This window comes from Sparus aurata, chromosome 10 (assembly GCF_900880675.1).
Source record: "Sparus aurata chromosome 10, fSpaAur1.1, whole genome shotgun sequence".
Taxonomy (NCBI): domain Eukaryota; kingdom Metazoa; phylum Chordata; class Actinopteri; order Spariformes; family Sparidae; genus Sparus; species Sparus aurata.
Genome location: NC_044196.1, coordinates 13,294,604 through 13,312,263, shown reverse-complemented (window position 1 = coordinate 13,312,263; position 17,660 = coordinate 13,294,604). Strand labels below are relative to the sequence as shown.

The 17,660-nt window shown below is 44.9% G+C and overlaps 1 protein-coding gene across 3 annotated transcripts in view; it reads right to left on the bottom strand.

Annotated features, from left to right (window-relative positions):
• col4a6 (collagen, type IV, alpha 6) overlaps positions 1-17,660 on the bottom strand; it is a 125,522-nt gene that overhangs the window by 37,573 nt on the left and 70,289 nt on the right. For all 3 annotated transcript variants that reach the window (XM_030430930.1, XM_030430931.1, XM_030430932.1), the window contains exon 4: positions 11,891-11,968. In XM_030430930.1, the coding sequence (XP_030286790.1) occupies positions 11,891-11,968 (78 nt within the window). The remainder of the gene's footprint in view (positions 1-11,890; positions 11,969-17,660) is intronic.

Genomic DNA, 17,660 nt, shown 5'->3' with positions numbered 1-17,660 from the left:
AGTCGTCTCGTTCCGAGGAGGGGGGGGGGGGATTACACCGAGATACGCCGCGATGAACAAGACTTGAACAAAAAAATGCGTCTTGGCAGTGCTGCAACAATCTCCACGAGACTACCTGAAGTAAAAATTAGGGATAAAAGTGGCCCTTTGTGGAGGAAACGAGACGTGAGTTACACCCTGTGTTTAAGATACCATCTTGAGTTTGAGCCTCAGATGGTTTTCTTTTTTTTTTTTTGGGGTGTGTTTTGGGGAGGAACCATCAAGATAGCGGCAGCAGCGTTAAGAGATAGAGAGCGGTGAAAGAGGTGTACCAAGGGGAGCATAAAGAGCTATAGGGGGTTGAGGGGAGAGCAGTGAATGAACCACAGTATATAATAAAGGACAAAAGAAGCAGCACATGTGGGAACATACAGTCGGGGGGGATACGAAGACGTCCGTATCTTTGGGTTTGAAGTACGAGCTATCAGTGCGAGACGATCTGGTTGAACCTGCTCGATACAATATAAGACCCTCGGATTCATTTAATCTCCGTCAGCAGCCGTGACCCCGTCATCTATTTAGGATTTATATCTTAACTGTGAAAAACTGACATATTACCATACCAAAACCGCTGAGGAGATTTCAACGAAACTTGGATGTAAGATGTGTCTCGGCCCAGAAGAGACCCCCATTAACTCTTGGTTTTTGGTTTCTTATAATTGAAAGGTTGGATCCGGATCACTTTCATTAACGCTGCGAGATTTCCGGTTGATTTCTGAGGGAGTAATGTCTGAATCTTGATGAAAACTAGACTCACTGCCTCACGGTTATATGCATCCACGCACCTGTCAGGATGCTCTTATATCACAATGTCACGGTGAAGCTGACCTCTGGCCTCGATCGTGTCATAATCATCATATGGATGGTTGAGTAATGGCCAGACGTAAGTGGTCTTTTTTTGGATCATGGTGACTCGAGTTCATCCTCGACGAAAGTCCCTCAACGCGATCTTGAGACATGGACAGAAAACTATTCTTGCGCCATTTTTGTATCCTTATAATCTATCTTTTACCCGTGCAACACCATTTATTGAGTTTGCTTCCAATTCCAGGCTTGAGTTGAACATATGGATGAAACACACCAATGCTGCTCCGGTCGTTAATCTTCGTCCACATACGTTCAACTCTCAAAGAAGTCAATTAACACCTAAAGCAATTGCGAACCTACTTGTGGCCCCTTGCTTCTTATTGTACATCTCAGATTTGCCGCCCAAATGAGTATTTCCTCCGTGTTGGCCAAGAAACGTCACATTCTTAAAGCTCATCGTGGTCAAACAACACTTCAGGCTGTTGACAGCAGCGCCAGACAGGAATGTGCAAGGCGGCAAACAAACACAACATGTTTCAGACTTCAACAAAACGACGCGGTTTCCTTTCAGCTCTTCGCCTCTCTTTGTTTATAACGGATGAGGAGACGCGGTCACGTTTTTTCTGACAGAAAAAGCAGCGATGTGTGTGAGGACGAGCTCCATCCAGCTGTGTTTAGTTAGCTAGGGCCCGGGATTCCTGCACAGTTTGTTAATGCTCCGCTAATGTGCATATTTTCTGTATCGCCGTCTGTGTGTGTGCATCAGCAGCGTGGGACTCTTTCCCCTCCACTTATCTGCTCCTTCAAAACAAAAGTCCAGAGATACTAGCAGGGGAAGCTGCACTCCCGCCTGATACCATCTGACGCCCACCCAACCTGCAGCCGACTCGTTCGCTGGATAAAACAGCACATATAGGAGCTTATAACAGGAGAGGCGATGAGCATCTACACGTTTAACAGCGTGCCTCAGTAACGAGCGGGGAGGGGCAGCTATCAAAAAGCCGTAAATGACGCGAGCGTGGATTTGTGCACGCGTGTGGAAGTATCATAAATAACGGTCGTGTCATCTTCGAATCGAAACGCAAGATCCTATAAAAACTGTAATAACCACTTCGGTTGCATTCCTGCGTTTTGTACAAGTGTGTGTGTAACACACCAGAGATGTGAAACCAGTGAGACCGTCACACTAAATCTTTCTTTTCTTCTCTTAAATACCATAATTGAGTCATCTTAATTAGACGAGCAAGGACTTACCGCCTAAAATCACACAAGAACGCAACTTATAGGTACTTTTCTTAAACATCCTGCCAAACTTCAAAGTAAAAGTACCTCAAAACTTCAAAATAATTCATGTTAAACTGTTACGTTTTTAATGTAATGTGACGCAAATCTTCTATAATGCACATTTAATCTCATATAATGTGTGTAACACTTCAAACTGCACGTAATTGCTTCTTATTACACATCTTGGTGTTGTACACTGGTGTGACAGCAGCTGCTGAGGTGCGTTCAGGGACGGTGGGTGACGGAAACTGTCTTAAATTATACAATATAAACTGACATGTAGGATCCCTACAATAAATGAGTGTAAATCAGATTGTCAAAATAATTAATTAATCTACAAATGTGATGCAAGATACAGTCTGTAACTGGGAACTAAATGCAAAACGTACTGGAGTGGAGATATAAAGTAGCAGAAAATGCTAATACTCAAGTAAAAGTGTCTCAAAAATGTACAGTACTTGAGTAAATGTACTTAGTTACACTCATCTGCAGCTTTAAGTCTGGCATGTATTAGATTCAGAAATGGAATGTAACTAAGTACATCTACTCAGGTACTCTGCATCCACTCAGCTTTGAGGTACTACATCTAATTTCCTGCTGCTTTAAACTTAAACTCCACAATATTAAGGAGGAATATAGCATTTTTTTTTACTCCATTATAATCATATTATGACTTTAAAGTGTTCAAATAAATTTAGTGGAGTAAAAAATATGTGTTTCCTATATTAAAACTGCATCACATATGTGTCAGTGTCACATTCAGCCCACAGCAGTTCCTCCAGCAGCCATGTGAGGGCAGCAGTGTGCACTGGAAACTGAGCCGCTGCAGCAGCAGGTCTCTGGTGCTCATCTTCATCATGTGTCTGCTTTATAATTCAGCAACCAAACAGGAAACATCCCGATGAAGAGAAGTTTTAGCTTTTCTTTCTGACTTTGTCTTTTTTTTATCTTTGTATAATAAAGTTACGAGATTCAAAGTCATCAAAGAGACAAACAGGTGAGAGTGAAGAGAGAGGAGAGACAGAAATAAAGGATGAAGAGTGTGTGTGAGAGCCGCTCGAGGACTGTTAGACACACACACACACACGCGCGCGCACACACACACACACACACACACACACACACACACACACACACACACACACACACATACCTTGACCTTCTGGTCTACCCTGGCCTTTGTGTTGAATGTGACCTTTGACCTCTCCTAGACAAAACTTGGTGTCTGGTGAGTGGATGAGAAGGCTGTGAGTGTCAGGTGTGTGTGTGTGTGTGTGTGTGTGTGTGTGTGTTCAAAGCTTAATTCTATCCTTCCATCACTTCAGACTGAAAGACAAGGGGATGTTTTTTTTGTGAGTCGAGACATTTTGGACAAAGGGGAGGCAAAATGGCTGCTATACCGCCATTTTATACGTCTGTGTGTATGTCTGTGTGTGTGTGTGTGTGTGTGTGTGTGTGTGTGTGTGTACGTGTGTGTGCATGTGTGTGAGTGTGTGTGTGTGTGCGTGTGCTAAGACGAAGCCTAAACAAAGACGACCGCCACCGTTTTTAGACTCCTGCCTCAGTAGGAGGATGAGCCTGCAGATAAAATGCCATACAGGGGCCCAGGAGTGTGTGATAAGACCGTCCTGTACATTAGACACACACACACACACACACACACACACACACGCACACACACACACGCACACACACACACACACGGAAACACAACAGTAACCACACACATATATCTGCCTAAAAGAGACTAACAAGTTCTCCATCAGTGAAACTCTGACGAGAGAGTGAGGGGGGAGGCAGATGGGGGAGAGAGGGAGGGGAGAGGGAGACAGAGGGGGAGAGAGAGAGAAAGAGGGAGAGAGAGAGACAGAGTGGGAGAGAGAGAGAGAGAGGGGGGGAGAGACAGAGAGGGAGAGGGAGAGTGAGACAGAGGGGGAGAGGGAGAGAAAGAGGGGGAGAGACAGGGGGGAGAGGTAGAGACTGGGGAGAGATGGAGAGAGACAGAGGGGGAGAGAGAGAGTGAGACAGAGGGGGAGAGAGAGAGAAAAGAGGGGGAGAGACAGAGGGGGAGAGGGAGTGTGAGACAGAGGGGGTAGAGAGAGAAAGAGGGGGAGAGGGAGTGTGAGACAGAGGGGGAGAGACAGAGGGGGAGAGGGAGAGTGAGACAGAGGGGGAGAGGGAGAGTGAGACAGAGGGGGAGAGAGAGAAAAAGAGGGGGAGAGACAGAGGGGGGGAGAGGGAGTGTGAGACAGAGGGGGAGAGAGAGAGAAAGAGGGGAGAGACAGAGGGGGAGAGGGAGTGTGAGACAGAGGGGGAGAGACAGAGGGGGAGAGGGAGTGTGAGACAGAGGGGGAGAGAGAGAAAGAGGGGGAGAGACAGAGGGGGAGAGGGAGTGTGAGACAGAGGGGGAGAGACAGAGGGGGAGAGGGAGTGTGAGACAGAGGGGGAGAGACAGAGGGGGAGAGGGAGAGTGAGACAGAGGGGGAGAGAGAGAAAAAGAGGGAGAGAGACAGAGGGGGAGTGTGAGACAGAGGGGGAGAGAGAGAAAGAGGGGGGAGAGACAGAGGGGGAGAGGGAGTGTGAGACAGAGGGGGAGAGAGAGAAAGAGGGGGAGAGACAGAGGGGGAGAGGGAGTGTGAGACAGAGGGGGGAGAGAGAGACAGAGGGGGAGAGACAGAGGGGGAGAGGGAGTGTGAGACAGAGGGGAGAGACAGAGGGGGGAGGAGTGTGAGACAGAGGGGGAGAGACAGAGGGGAGAGGTGGCGTGAGACAGAGGGGAGGAGAGAAAAAGAGGGAGAGAGACAGAGGGGGAGTGTGAGACAGAGGGGGAGAGAGAGAGAAAGAGGGGGAGAGACAGAGGGGGAGAGGGAGTGTGAGACAGAGGGGAGAGAGAGGACAGAGGGGGAGAGACAGAGGGGGGAGAGGGAGTGTGAGACAGAGGGGGAGAGAGAGAAAGAGGGGGGAGAGACAGAGGGGGAGAGACAGAGGAGGGGAGACAGAGGGGGAGAGGGAGTGTGAGACAGAGGGGAGAGAGAGAGAGAGGGGGGAGACAGGAGAGGGGAGGGGAGAGGGAGACAGAGGGGGAGACACAGAGGGGAGAGAGAGAGAGACAGGGGGGAGAGAGAGAGACTGGGGGGGAGAGAGAGAGAGGGGGAGACACAGAGGGGGAGAGAGAGAGACTGGGGGGGGAGAGAGAGAGACTGGGGGGAGAGAGGTTGTAGATATATTGAAAGATAACGTAAAGAGACAGAAAAGATCAAAGTCATCATTCAGGCTCGTCTGAGGGTCGAGCTGCAGCCAACTCTGATTATCTGACTGCAATCTGAGCCTGAGTGTGTGTGTGTGTGTGTGTGTGTGTGACACACGTATGTCCTCTCCATCTGATTATATACCTGTGCCTTTTCTTTACATATTTTAAAGGGCTGTTTCAACCCTCTGACACGGTGTTGTTGTCGTGGCCTTCCTACCAGCGGTGGACTCAGACTGTCTGAGGGTTCAGGGGCGATTTGACGACAGAAACACCGACAGCCAATCAAAATCTGTTTGAAACGCTCACAACTTTAAAAAATGCCTATATAACATATTTTATGCTTCAAATTACATGTGAAAAAAGAGAAGTACTGCCAAAAGGTCGAGTCTCTGAGGTAACGGTTTGTCTTTACTGATGCTCTTTTGACGACCACCAGGATAATTAACACTGATACGACACTGATACTGTTTCTCTGTGAAATGTTCAGCAATAACAGGTCATAAACATACATTTTTTGTGGCTGCTCACATACTATCATCTTTACAGTCAGCATTCTCGGTGCAGACGGCGCTTTTAAAGTTATTTTGATGTAATTCCTCGTTGGATATCGGACTCACGTCGATCCAGATCTCATGATCGTGCCGTTTCATGAATCATAACTATAAAATAACGCTATTTTAAACCGTCAGTAGAAATGCTGACACCCTCATTTATCAGTTAAATAGTGATTAAACAGTTTATTACAAAGACATCCAGTGGAGCACTTACAGATTTCTTTTAATTAGACGTAACAAGTATGATGGGTAACAGTTGTCATGATGGACTACGCTGCTGCTACTCTCATTGTGTTTCACTACTGAGTGGCTGATTCAGGTGCGACGCCTAGTGGTAAAACTCTGTAATAGCGGTCTGGTCTGATGTTTGACTGTTTATATATCAGCATAACTCTTCTATATTCCTTGTACTTTGTCTCATTTTCCTCTTCTGTTACTTTCTCTCCGTCTTCGATTCGTCGCCCACATTAAGTTGTCCCTCGTCTATATTTTATTTCCCTTCTCTTCTGCTGTCTCTCTCTCGTCTTCTTTGACATTACAGGATTCCTGCGAACCTCTCTCCCTCTCTCTCTCTCTCTCTCTCTCTTCTTCCTCTCTACCTGCTCCGGGATTAAAGCGAAGGAATTCAAGGGGATGGAGAGACACAGTCTTTCATCAAGAGGCCCCACAGAGGGGCTTCATCCCTCCTTCTCTTATCTTCCCATCCCAGCGAGAGACACATCCACTATCACTTTACCCTCATGGTGCTTTAAAGGAAGGGGGGAGGCTGCTGCACTCTCTCTTTCCCTCTCTATTCATCCATTCATCCTTCATCCTTCACTCCCCCTTTCTTGTCTGGGAGGAGAGTGTTTGTTTGTGTTTGTGTTGCTTCTTCCGTTCGCAAATTCGAGGATTTGCAGCTTTTTTCCCCCCTGATTTCTTGTGAGTATATCCGGGTTGCGCTTCCCTTACTTTCTTTACCCGCCGACTAATGCCGATTTTAATCCACATATTGAAGTGGTTGAGTCGTGATTGGGTGAGAAACTTTACTCCGGCGTGACGGAGAAAAACGTTGACCCATCCCCGCTGGCGTCTTAACTGAATCAGGAAGTCCTCTCGCTGTCTCTCTGGTTCTGATTGACACACATGGAGGTCCGGGCAAAATTGAATAAAGCACATCCTCCCTGACCTCTCTGCAACTCGAAGGGCTTTAGTGTGTTGACTGCTCAAACACACACACACACACACACACACACACACACACACACAAACCATCCTGTCATCCCTGGCGCTGACCCATGACCCCTGGAGGTTTACCCAACAGGAGCGGATGTTATTGGACCTAATGGATCCAATGTGACACAGATATTAAAGCCTGGAGAGTCAAACATGCGAGCGCCAGCTTTCAAACATCGTATTTTTCTCTAAAACTTAAGAGCCCGTCGGCGATAACTAATGAAAACCAACTCCCACCGTCTGGATCGTGTCTTCACGTTGTTTGCGTTGGGGTTTATCACCCAGGGGAGCGACGGGGGCTTACTCAGGCATAAGCAATGGATTTAAGAGGCCGATCAATCCTCCTAACTATCTGACGCGGCGATCAAAACCCTCCCGATCGTCAGGAGGTGTGTTTGTTCCTCCCCCTGCATTAGAACCGGATGTTTGTTTCCATGCCTCGCTACGTATTCGTATGCCTCGACATGTCCGTCCAGCGCCGCCTCCTCTTTAACTGATGACAACGCTCCATTATGTGCTCAATGCCCTTCAGAGGTGTTGGCACAGATGTTGGCACATGCGAGCCAACACATCTGCACAGGGCAAACAGTAACAAATAAATGGAAATACAAAGATTCCTTCCAAGGCTCGTGTTTGTTTTCGGCACATTAAATCTGTCTGCCTCCAATGAGAGCGATGAAATGGAAAAAATGTGTTTATTGTTGTTGTAGTTGTTATTATTGGCTCGTTAAAGGAGTAGTTCAACGTTTTGGGGAGTGGTTTCATTGGGATTCTTACCACAAGATGAATTGAGTGTGTGTGCTGTGTACGTGAAGCTACAGCCAGCAGTTAGCTTAGCTTAGCTTAGCATAAAGACGTCAAACAGTTGGGGAAACGGCAGGAAGTCACTGTCTGAGCAGGTTTTTGCATGGATTTAACAAACATGTGTTAATTTGATATTTTTTGTCACCTTTACGCGGAGCCAGGATAGCTGTTTCCCCCTGGTGGTTTTAGCCTTTATGCTAAGCTAAGCTAACCAGCTACATTTTGAACCAGCTGTTACAAGAGTGGTATTGATCGTCTCATCTAACTCTTGGCGGGAAAAACAAAGAAAATGAGCGTAATTCCCTAAAATGCCAAGCTATTCCTTTAAATTTAAATAGTTTGTCGGTTTTGCATTATTGTTAATAAATACAAATCAGACAGTACAACAACATTTTAACTTATACCAATAAAACAGTCAGGCTGAACTAGCAAGCAAATAAAAATGGTGACAAAAAGAATTAAAACAACCAAAGGAAACGAAACAACGAACAAAACAAAGCAACAGTCATCGACACAGAAAACAATAAATGAAATAAATATTGAATTAATTTAGCATAAGAAGATAAATAGGTCATAAACTTAACACTCCACTCCAGCATGTGAATAATAATAACTTTAACACTATTAAAATGTTCCTTTTTTTCTCGCTGAATTTGATTTTTACTACATCATATTTCCACTGTAGCACATGCTGTACTGTTTATTTGTCTATCAAATGCCAGGATACTTGTGGTAAACCCTGCTGTATCATTTGTTCTCCTTTATGACGGACCCTGTGCTCTGACAGGTGGTTCCCCCGCAGGCATCAACAGAACATCTCTAAACTCAAACATGACAACATTTACATCCCGTCTGTCTGTGAGACGTCAGCTTGGTTTGATCCGTCTCATTACTGCTGTTTTTTATCATCTGAGTGAAAGGTGCCAAATACTCTTGCAGGCACGGGTCTGACAAACATAAATCCAGCCCACACGAACATGGAGTGGTATTGGAAAAACTGAGACGAGCGATTGATTCTGGTCCAAAACAAACTAAACAAGCCACAAGACATTTACAGGAGAATGTTTAGCCCGCTCTTCTGATACGTTTCTACTTATCACCTCAGGAGTTAAGAAGCTGCAATGATGCCAGAATATTAGGGACCAATCATTTACCATGGACTCCCACTTTATTGTTTCTTTCTTAAAACTAAAAAGTAGGCATATACACAACCCAGTCGTCAGCATAAATAAGTACGTTTCTGCAAAACCACAGATTATAACTTCCTTCATGTTGTCACTTCACGTTCGTTTTGGTTGAGTCTTCCATTTCTCTCCCCTCACAACGCTGTGCTTATGCTCTGATTAGGTTTAAGCACAAAAAACACTTGGCTAGGTTTAGCAAAACGTCACAGTTTGTCTTAAAATACGTGTTTTTGTCGCGGCGGTCATCGATGGAGGCGGTCCGGCTTCCTTTGAGAAAACAGCTGCTTTTGGTCCCCGCAAATATGGCTCTAAAAATCTCAAGGTCTCCTAAAAAAACACCCACTTGGACGGCCAAAAAATAGCTGGAAATATCTCTAGGTCGCCTAAAAAACACCTGGAAATATCCCCGGATCTCAAGAAAGAACGCCCGATTTAGTCGCCACAAAAATGGCAGGATATGCTGGCAGGTCTCCAAAAAAACACAGAGTTTGACAACCAAAAAATAGCTGGAAATATCTCTAGGTCTCCTTTTTATTTCAAATATTGCCAAAAAAGGGGAAACTTTCCAGCCCAAACACACGCCTAACCTCCTTCTCCACCTGTTACCAGCTATGATGGAGAACACACCTGACCTCCCTGACCTGCGAGTACAAAAGTAAAACTGAAAAGAGACAAATAAGCACCTCAAACGTCTCCCAACAATAACAGGTGAAGCGGGTAATACGGTGTCATTTGGGCCGAGCGGGAGTCCCGTACAGAGGTAGGTGGTTTTACCTGCCTGAGCTGTATCATTTACCGACAGGTACCTGGGTGTGAAGTGGAGGTCGTCGCTGTGTTATTTAGCTAAACTGGCGTACAGTGAGGCAGGCGGTAAGTGCAGGCTTGTGTGTCAGACAGTAATTGGTGTTTGGATACAGGCTGAAAGAGTGTGAGGCTTACAGTCAGTCTGGTTTTCAGCCAGAGGGGAACACACACACACACACACACACACACACACACACACACAGCTCTCAGCTGAGGGTTGTTTATTTTCTTTTTTTTTAAACATTTTTTCACAATTTTTTTTTCCCCACCAGGAAAACGCAAGTTAGCATTAGCAGAAAGAGATGGTCTAAATCTATAGAAACACTGTCTGAGCTTCTTGTTTCACGCAGACGGTAAATGTGGGCATAAAAGTGTGACTAAAAGACACCTTTCAGCTAAAAATGACTGCATTAAAGGGTGTAATTTCCACCAGGGACTGGGAGGACATAAATTTCTGTTCTGCCTTATCCAACGTCAAATTATGAATATTGGCTGTAAAAAACATAAATCTACTCCTAAAAATTTGCAAATGAGGTGACGTTAATGACTCCTGCCCTCAGTAGTGACTGCAGGCGCAACCTCAACCAATCAGATGATCAGTTTAAGTACGTAGCCTGAGAGACGAAACCAAGGGGAAATTTAAACCCATTAAAAGTAAATCCTTATTTAATAAACTTGATTTGCACTCAACGAATTGCTGCCTGTGTCTTGCTAACTGTGAGCAGGATTTATATATTTTTCCCCCTGGGTTTTGTCTCTTAGGCCACATAGAGGTCGACCGAACCTCCTGGGCTCTTCTCATCTCTCTTTTTTCGTGCCTCTACATCAATAAATCGATCCTCAGGGTGCCGTTACATCGGCAGAGTGCTAATCAAACTAGCATCATGATTTTACAGACTGAGAACGAGGCTTGCAGGTATTAATCTCAGGTTTTTTCTAAAATCAGCAATTTTTCCAATGAGGTCTGGTGTGGCGCACCTGCGTCTCCATCTCTCTCTGCCTCCTCATAACATAAAGACAAACCCCTTCCACTTATTTACAGCCTTCACCCCCTCTGACCCGATGACGCCGAAGCATTTATAGAGGCTCGTTAACGTACAGGAATGTATATGAAGCCGGCAGGTTTATATTGACGTATTAAAAACAGCCACAAAACATTAAGCTGAAGTGTCACTCCGAGGCATAAATCAGAGAGTGGAGCTGATCCGCCGGTCGATACTGAAGTGTGAGCAGCTGACAGGTGTGTTTCTGTATATATACTCAGATAAATATATATAAATAAATATATATGTATATATACCATGACATATGGTAAGCAGTGGTGGAATGTAACATTTACATTTCCTCAAGTACTTTACATAAACACTTTCCCATCCAATGCAACTTTCTGCTTCTAGTTTCTCTGGACTTTTTTTCATGTAATAGAGTATTTTCCCAGTGTTGTATTCGTACTTTTACTTAACTTAAAGGACCCGAATACTTCTTGCGCAGTCAGTCATCGATGAGCAAATCAGCTCGCGCCCCGTCAACGCTTTCACTGGATGTCGTCGGTAACAGATTACATCCAAGAAAACGAGCTCCTTGCCTACGGACACTGTTTTGTGTTCGTGGGCGTCTGATTCAAACGCTACAGATCAGGACTGTTGGAACATGTGTGACATGAATAGCGATCGTATCTGTGGGTGTTAATGTGTGCAGCCGTGTAAGGATAATTCAAATTGGAGCCCCGAGGTCACATTTCTTAATTTCTTCAGCTAATTAAACTGTTTACTGTTGAGGACACAGAACTAAATCGACACATGAAAAGTATTAAAGTGTGATGAAGAACTCTCAATGTGCAAAAAGACGACGTGCCGCGCCTCCTTCAGGTGATCAGAAACATGGAAAAAACGTGGGATTTTTACTGTGCGAGAGCCAAGACGGCATCGTGCAGACGGGACGTGACTCACCCTGCCGCCTTTCTCCGGGATGCACTTGCATCCTTTGCTGCAGTCGCGGCCATCACACGGCTCGTCGGACTTGGTACCCTGCAGACACAAAAAGAGGAGGAGGTTACAAATTGTGGAATAGATGTGATGCATTAGACATTTTGGCGTTCGAATCCCCCTGTTCATGTTGGGAAAAGCTGAATAAGTCACATTTGGAAGTTTAGGTGCGAAAGAGCAAGAGTATCATTTCATGAATAAAACAGAAAAAAAACGAAACGAAAAGACAGAAAACAGAAGCAGAAGAGACTCCGGTAACAAGCCCATGAGTCACGTGTTGCATCAGTGCGAAGCCGGCAGATTTACAGCGATTTTAAAGGGGTTTAAGGTGGATTTAGAAACAGATCAGATCCAGTCAGAGCTGATAATCTGATGACTGAGAAAGTGCATGATGTTAAAAAAAAAAAACCGAGGAGATCTAATTATGCATCAAACTCAACGTGTGCTATCACGTTCTCCGGGTCGTAAACAGTGCTCCCTTTTGTTGTGATCACAGCCCTTTTTTTTTTTCTTTTCTGTGTTTTCTAACCGGGCACAGATGAGTCGGTGTTTGACCTCCAGCTCTTTCTCATCTGCTGTGTTGATTGGTAACAGAGACACAAAATCAACCGTAACTACAACCAGAGACGGAGCTAAAAGAATAGAGCCAGTGATAACAGCAGCAGAAGCCCCGGGGAAGCAACTCCACATGAGTCCTTTCATAAAGTCACTGCGACCTGCGGGGACGCTTGTGTGTCTGAAACCACAACACGATGAGCTCCAAGCGCCTGTAACACTTCCTGACCAGTCTGATCACAGAGTACGATACAATAGTTGGATTGAGGCAGTTCACTCAGGTCCCAAGTCCCTGATGGAGCTTTGTCTTTGTTTTTTTTGTTTTAAAACTATCCCGAACTGGTCTCGGAAGAATGACTCTTATCCAATCAAGTGTCTTATTTCTTTTCTGAGGATGACAAAGTAGAGTCGCATCATGATTGGATATCATCGCGTACATCCTCTCGTCAAACCAAAGGAAGTTAGGGTCGGCTGACAGGGTTTGATACAAAGCGGCAACTTGGTCGTTCGGCCTTGAGATTCAAACTATGATACTCAACTTATCCTTCTAGCGTTTAGACAGTGCATAATGTGCAGCGTATTTTAGACTTTCAAAATAAAGCTGGTGGGGGTTTAGGCACAAAACTGCTCTGTCAGGTTTAGGTTATGATCATACGTTGGGTTGCGTTGACTACGTACAGTCTCGTAACTAGTTATATCATTTTCGTACGTTAATTTACGGATTGAAAGTCGGACTGACTGCCATCCCATCCGGTTCCCATTTGCATTTTGTTGTCTGGCGGATGGCGAGTCACATTGTTCATCCAGTCATAGCAAACAAACCCTCTTGACATCAATCCCAAGGTGTTTAGGGTTTGTGGGGACTTAATGCTTCCGGTTTCACACATCACCCAACAACCAGCTCCCAGAGAAGCTCTTTTTGCTCTCTGCTCGTCGATTAGCAACAGACGCAAACCGGCCTTAACTACAACCAGAGTCGAACATCTGGGCGAAGACTGGAGCCAGTGATAACAGCAGCAGCGGACCTGAGGAAACACTCAGAATTGGAATCTAAACATCCACTTTTTGTTCCCGATCCGACCCGTCTTACGCACAGCCAACAAACTCAGCATCACCACCCGCTCAACATGTGTCGCTCATAAACTCCAAGTGAACTACAGATAAACCTCTTTCGCGTTTCGGGGTGGCATTCCTGAGATATCTACCAAACATCACGCCGTGCTTTTTAGAGTTTATAAGCGGCAGAGAGAGCTTTAATAAGCTGACATATGAGTGGCGTGACTTCAAAACGCTGCATGCTGTCTATTCACTTATGTGCTCGCTCTGGGTGGGAGGGGTTGAACCACATGGCGAGCGTCGACATATGTGTGATTATTGGATTTGCCGTCGACGTATTTGTTTATTTCTTCATCTGAAACGCTGCGTGTAAATCTCAATTTTGTATACATATTTGATGAATAGTTAATCATCACCTCCTTGTGCATAAGGGAGCTAATGTCTCACATGAGTCCATAGTTTGGGGGTCCCTTCGGGGTCAAACTCGCAGGTCATAGCTGGCATTTCAATGTGATTAGTGGATGAAAGGGTGCTGGCGGGGTGGAGAGACGTGGAGGAGACGGGGCACAGGAGGGGTGGAGGGACAAAAGGGTGTTGGCTGGGGCGCGACGGAGGCTCAGAGGACAGGGGTGGACGAGGAGAAAGTGTGAGGAGGTGAGAGGGTGTGTTAGTTCATATCCACAATAATCCACAATAATCGAGGTCAAGGACCCTCCAGGACCCCTGGAAGTAATCGTCAGATGGTCTAGTCTGGGTCGCAGCCTTATATAATGAGAGCCTGGGAAAGACCGTGGAGGTGTCTGAGAAATATTCAGATCAATCACAGATTATCTTTATTAACTCATATGACAACTTTGAACCTGCGTTTATAGATTTGTAGGCCATTTAGGGGCGGCCAACGAGAACACAATACTGATCATGTTTTCACCCAGAACCCAGAAACCTTACTTGACTTGATTTCGAAACCGAAACACGGACTTTCAAAGACTTTTTGCCTTTATTTTTGCAATAAAAGAAGTATAGAGCAACAGCATTTCTATGTTTAACTCTTGTGTGAAGAGTCTGTGCACACCCCTGTCCAACCACAGTGAAATTGACGGAACAGATTTTATAAAATGATTGCCCCTTTCTTTTTTAATACAGGACTTTTTATACAATTCCTCATTTCAGGATGTCTACAATTTGTTTCTTTGTCGATCCCTCAACTCCCCCATGAGGATGAGGTGTAAACCGTACAGTAGTCTATGGGTTGTGACAAATAAAAGGTTCAAAACATGTCATAAATCAGGAAAAACACCAGGAGTTATGTTTCAAGGGAACTGAAAGGTTTTTTCAAAATGTTGTTGTCTGTGTTTTCACAGCAATCTAAAGACCAACAAAGATAAAGCAATGCGACTGTTTTCATAATTCATTTTGCGTTATCGACCATCAGGCACAGGCAAGCTTTGTTTTTTAATAGAAAAGCTCCATGCTGAGGTGTCGAAATCAAAATAAACAAAAAAAAAAGCTGGTGTGCAGCTGCAGATTTTCCAAAATAGGGACATAAATAAAATGTGAGTACTTCCTTCACTTTTGGAAAGTACTACCCCTCAGGTAGGGACATTTTGAGAGGGGTTACAATGTCCCTCAATGGTTCTTAGTCACTGGTTCCATACTTAGTAGAAAAGTAAAGAGTTGCCTATTTACTGAGGAATTTAAATGCATACAATCTCTCTTTTATGCTCTGTTTTTGGTCTCCACCACCTTGACCAAAAAGCACCCAGAACTTTTACACTAAGAAACCAAACTTGATTTTGTTTGAAAAGTCAAAAAATCTCTACTTTTTGCTCCAATTTTGGTCTCTACCAACTTTTCTTTCTTGTAAAAGAATTCCTTTGAGTAATAATTAAAAAATATTTGGTCAGGAAATTGCACAAGAATCACTGGTGGTCACACATTAAGCGGTAAAGGTCTAGGAGGTGAGATAAATGATTACTACTACTACAACTACAAACGAGAGAATCAGTGACAACCATTAAACCTGCAGACAAAACGACTCGATGGACGTGGGGGAGAAAAAGAGCAAAAACACACAACAAGGAGAAAGCGAGCTTGGCACAGAGAGGAGAGAGAGAGAGAGAGAGGGAGAGGGAAGGAGGGGAAAGGTCAGTGGTGCTGCTCCTGCTTTCTTCCCTCTGATCTCCTCAACTCCTCTAATCACAGTGACAGAAGGAGGGCAAGAGAGGGAGAAAGTGAGCCGGGGAAAACTGTGAAATTTGGGCTAATGGAGGGAGCAAAGGAAGCGAAAGAAGAGGGGCAAAAGAAGTGGAGGGAGGCCAGCGAGAGAGAGAGAGAGAGAAGCTCAAATTGATGTTTTGGCAAGGAGGGCAAAGAAGACGGAGCTAAAAATAGAAGCAGAACAAGTGATTTGGAGCATTCACGGCTCGCCAAATTAAGTCTAAAAAAGAACAACAAAAGAGGAAGGAGCGAACTAGATGGGAATTTTATGCAGTCGAGCCAAAAAAAAAGAGACTTATTCCTGCTCTCTTTGCTCCCATCTCTGTTATTTCAGCCTATTATCCTCCTTTCGTCGAGGCATGAATACTTCCTCAGGTGTTCTCCAGTGAGAGTGAGTATGCGACTCATTGTTCTGGGATATAATCCAGCCTGTACCTGAGCAGGGCGGGGAGGTGATCCCGGTTCAATTCGCTCTGTCCACACCCAGAGTTAAAAGTAAAGGATGACACAGACAGAAATCTAAAGCCAGCGCCCCGAGGGGGATGTGTGATCTGTGGTGGTGGAGCAGGAAGACATGGCCGCGAAGAAAAGAATGACTGCAGGTAAATAAACACACGTGGAGTCGGACACGTGAGTGCGTGCGGGTCGTGTAGACACAGGTAGCGCTGCGTGAGTGCACACAAGGTGGTTCTACGCTTGTGAGGACGCTCTTTAGGGAGGACGTTCCTCAGTCACTACACCAAACCTCATTCAAATTTCATGGGATTTTAGAAAAGTGACAAAAATCTGCTCACTTTTAAGTTCAAACACTGGTCGTCACAAAGGTAAAGGCACAAAAGCGAGCGCACACTCACGACATTCTCCCATAGAGAACAAAGACTTATGAGCACAATGAGCTGAAACCCTGGTCTAACAATATGAAATGATCATCGGATCATCTTACAGCCATTGAAACACAACCTGTGTGTGTCTAAAGGTGTGTGTGTGTGTGTGCTCTTGCGCTGGCCTTGCACCACCATCATCACAGTTAAAATACCTTCACCTAGAATTACTGCCCCCGAGCACCAACCAGTCGTCACTATATTGACATGTATAATTCCACTATTTGCGCTGTTATTTGTTAGTGATTTGATTGTTGCATGGATTGCTGTGGTAACAACGTAGGCGTCAGTCACTAGAAACGCGGATGGCGCCGCTTTCTAACACACGAAAAGCAGGAGAAATAAAGATCCGTCATCTTCCCCTCCAAACAATCACGCTGTCAAGTTCCGTACCGAAGCAGCTCCGATGCAGTTTAGATTTGATGTTTTGTTGTGTGTGTCGTGCCGCAGGTGACACAAAAGACGCTTTGAAATCTGATATGAGCGTCCAGAGTGAAAGGCATCTGTAGAAATCTGCCTCGAATCTCAGTTTGAACCACCTCCTGATGTGTATCTTCTTGTCCAGACTTTCTGAAAGCAATCTGGATGCAATCACGATATGTCAAATACAAGATTGGGACTGGAAGTCTTACTATTTTTACAGAGGAGTACAAAGGACTGAGATAGAGCTTCGTCACATGGTGCAACAACAATCACCTGGAGCTCAATATCAGCAAAACCAATGAGCTGGTCGTGGACTACTGCTGTATGACTACTAACCCTTGATTCCACTGGACACATCTCTGTTACTTGGAGCTCAGATTGTGTTTATTTCTTATTTTCTGCTTGATTTTTGTGCCTCTACTGTAGTTGAGAAGGCTGCATAGTGAAACCATTTTGTCAGGTATCTGTTTAAAGTTTGTTTAAATATTAAAGGTTGTATTTGTTGAAGAGTTGATTTCTGAGTCTCATTCCCAACTCGTCTTAAACTGACACTCTGGGATTGTAGGACGGGTAGGCTGCCATCAAATTGACCGGATGCGTCA